Genomic DNA, 3,719 nt, shown 5'->3' with positions numbered 1-3,719 from the left:
TTTGGATAATAACATGTATATCATGATTTATAATTAAAATGAATCATCATTGGGTGATGAAAACCACTATTTTTTTTTTCATCCAAATGACATTTCATCATTGGCTGATGAAAAAAGCTTTTCTTTTCTTTTTTCTTTTTTTTTTTCACCCCGCCAATACTGTGGCAAAGATGTTGATTTATAAATAAAATGAATGAGTGATAATACTTGAGTAATAATAATCAATCTATATAATGACTTGAGGTTCGTCTTTTAAGGTTCAAAATAACTTCTAAATAATTACACAAACATAAAATAATCCGTATATTCAAGCATATGATGATGTCTCCAAACAAGCCCAAGCATTGCCAAATGCCTCTTCGCAACGTATTCTAGATAAGAACTATTTCTTAAATGAAAGAGTTGGTCGACTATCGGAAATTGGTTCTGTAAGTCAAGAGTTTCTTAATACTAAAGCATAGCAATTCTAGCTATGAGTTCACAGATATGGCTTGCTTTCACTTTCCTAAATCTGATAAACCTTTTGGCTATGGTTAAATCCCAGAATCATTGGTGTCTGAACAATGGTAATTACACGAGTAATGACATGTACGAGAAAAATCTCAATACCCTCCTCTCCTCTCTCTCTTCTTTAATTGATGGCAATGGATTTTACAGTGCCTCAAATGGAGAAAATTCCGATAGAGTAAATGCAATGGCACTCTGCAGAGGAGACGTTCAGCTTGATAAATGTCGTAGCTGTATCAATAATGCTACGGAAGCCCTCTTACAGTCCTGTACTTTCCAAAAACAAGCGATGTTTTGGGCAGAGGATGGAGATTGCATGGTACGCTACTCCGATGAGTCAATATTTGGAAAACTTGCAACATACACCCGCAACGCGTGGTCTATAACATTGAAATCCCCAAGTCCAAAAGAGTTCAACACGGATTTGAGAACATTGTTGGATAATCTCAGCACACAGGCTGCTTATGGTGGCGCTCTCAAGAAGTTTGCTGCTGCCAATGCGACTGTTCCGGATTTTTTGACACTTTATGGACTAGTACAGTGCACTCCTGATTTAAGCTCAGCTGATTGTAGTGATTGCTTAATCCAGGCTTCTAAGATTATACCACAATGTTGTAATGGGAATCAAGGATTCGTAGTATATTGCCCCAACTGCATTCTTCGCTACGAAATCTATTTGTTTTATGATGCTACTTCTCTGTCTGCACCACCACCACCACTGCCGCCCCCACTACGAACACCACAAGGTGAGAAAATGCGTTGACTTCTTTATATGCTATGTGTGCAATTCACTCATCACTATACAGTTAAGAATGGTTTTTTAATCTTATCAAATGTCGTTAATGGCATGTTTGGACACTATTGAATAATATTAAAGAAGAAAAAACTGTTCATTATACTATCTAATCCTTCCAAAACTTTCCTAGAAGAATGTTAGATTTGATCAAACAAACATAAAAAATCGAATCAATAATCTTAAAGATATATTGACGCGATTTTATTCTGAATATTGCAGGAAAGGCCAAATATACAACTCAAACTATCATTATTATTATTGTTCCAATTATTTTGGGTCTAATAGTTGCTCTTTGCATTGGTATCTTCAAAAGGTTTAGACAAAATCAAAAAGCAAAGGAAAAACTTGAAAGTAAGCTTAATATTCTTTAGATATATCTACTCTTCTCCGTGCATAAAACCTTTATTCAGTTACAATTAACCTTAAATGCTGTTTTTATACGTTTTTTCAAGCTCAAAATGAAATTAGAACTGTCGAATCCCTGTACTATGACTTCAACATAATTAGAGCTGCAACAAACAATTTCTCCAATGCTAACAAGCTTGGGCAAGGTGGATTTGGCATTGTTTACAAGGTACGTAATTATTAAAGTATTGTTGCAATATATATGAGTAGAACGTTTCTATGTAATAAAATAACTCAAATATCCGTTTAGAGTATTGGTCCAAAGTATTCACTGATGAGGAGTTTCAATAATATTTTACTTGTTAAAATTTAATTTCAGGGAAAACTAGTAAGTGGACAAGAAATAGCTGTGAAAAGGTTGTCCATGAATTCGAGGCAAGGTGATCTCGAATTTAAGAATGAGGTCTTGTTAGTGGCAAGTCTTCAACACAGGAATCTAGTAAAGCTCTTAGGTTTCTCTTTAAAAGGAAACGAGCGGCTTCTTATATATGAATTTGTCGAGAATGGAAGTCTTGACCATTTCTTATTTGGTAATAGTCTATTTGAATTAAATACAACAAATTGCTTATACATGTAATTGCTAGTCATTTAAAGCATAATTGTCGTCTTTGATTCCTCACAACATCATATGCCTATTTGAACTTGTAGATCCAATCAAGCGTCCAAATTTGGATTGGGATAGACGCTATGAAATCATAAGGGGCATTGCTAAGGGAGTTCTTTATCTACACGAAGACTCTCGACTCAAGATCATACACCGTGATCTCAAAGCGGGCAATATCTTATTAGATGGAAAAATTAATCCCAAAATATCAGATTTCGGCACTGCGAGGTTATTCGTCCAAGATCAAACTCATGGCAGTACTAGTAGGATAATAGGAACCTAGTAAGATTTCGTCAAAAAAGCTTGGTCTCAAAGGATTATTGTTATGCATGAAAAACAACAAAGAAGTACTGCCATGTATAATATTAAACATATTTCTATATATTTCCATATATTGGTAACTGATTATAGATCTCAAAACTCAACATTGCAGTGGATATATGGCACCTGAGTATGCATTTCATGGACAATTCTCCAGTAAATCAGATGTCTTCAGCTTTGGCGTCGTAGTTCTGGAAATCATAAGTGGTCAAAAAGCGAATAGTTTCCAAAATGGGGAGAATGTGGAGGGCCTCCTAAGCTGCGTAAGTAAAATAAGTCCCGTTCATCATTTTGAAGAAAGCAATGATAATTTTGAATATTTTATTTTTAAAAGTGTCAAATTCTCATAGGCTTGGAAAAATTGGCAAGAAGGAACAGCAGCAAATGTAATAGACCCTACATTGAGGACTTCTTCACGATCCTTGCAAGACATTATGCGATGCATTCATATTGGTTTGTTATGTGTTCAAGAAGATGCAGTTAACAGACCTACAACGACGTCAATAATTCTTATGCTCACTAGCCTTTCTACAGCACTACCAATACCTTCAAAACCTGCTTTTTTTGTGTCTAGTAGCTTTGATCCGAAAATTTCGGTTCTTCGAGACCTCAAATCAATATCATCACAAATCAAAGAATCATCAAATAGACAGTCATCTAATTCTGCTTGTTTGTCAATAAATGATGCTACAATGAGTGACTTATATCCGCGATAATGTCCAAGAATACGCATATTCATCATTGTAAAACACTCTATATTTTGTCTTTACTAATAAATTGGATTTATCTTGTAAGTACACTTGCTCATTTTGCTGGATATATAATATTATGGCTCGATGCTTAGAAATAATATATATATATATATATATATATATATATATAAAACAAACCACAAAAATAAAATACGCAGGACGAATATGGTAAAACCAAGGCTAGATTTTGACTTTACCTTTTAAGACGAATATATTTTGTCCAGATACTTACGGTATGTTAGCAATCGTCTTTCAAGATACAACAACCTTCTTGTTTAGGAGCAGCTCAAGTAACAAGAATGATGAACTCGAAAAATATGTTATGTACCTCTAA

The 3,719-nt window shown here is 34.4% G+C and overlaps 1 protein-coding gene across 1 annotated transcript; it reads left to right on the top strand.

Moving 5' to 3' along the window:
- The first annotated feature begins 472 nt into the window (after window positions 1-472).
- Window positions 473-3,719, top strand: LOC111368270 (cysteine-rich receptor-like protein kinase 15). The gene is made up of 8 exons (XM_022989511.1): window positions 473-1,253; window positions 1,523-1,654; window positions 1,756-1,877; window positions 2,028-2,238; window positions 2,357-2,594; window positions 2,746-2,896; window positions 2,984-3,302; window positions 3,610-3,719. The coding sequence occupies exons 1-8, from the start codon at window positions 473-475 to the stop codon at window positions 3,717-3,719; spliced, it is 2,064 nt and encodes a 687-aa protein (XP_022845279.1).

This window comes from Olea europaea, chromosome 19, assembly GCF_002742605.1.
Source record: "Olea europaea var. sylvestris chromosome 19, O_europaea_v1, whole genome shotgun sequence".
Taxonomy (NCBI): Eukaryota; Viridiplantae; Streptophyta; class Magnoliopsida; order Lamiales; family Oleaceae; genus Olea; species Olea europaea.
This window is presented reverse-complemented; position numbering and strand designations above follow the sequence as displayed.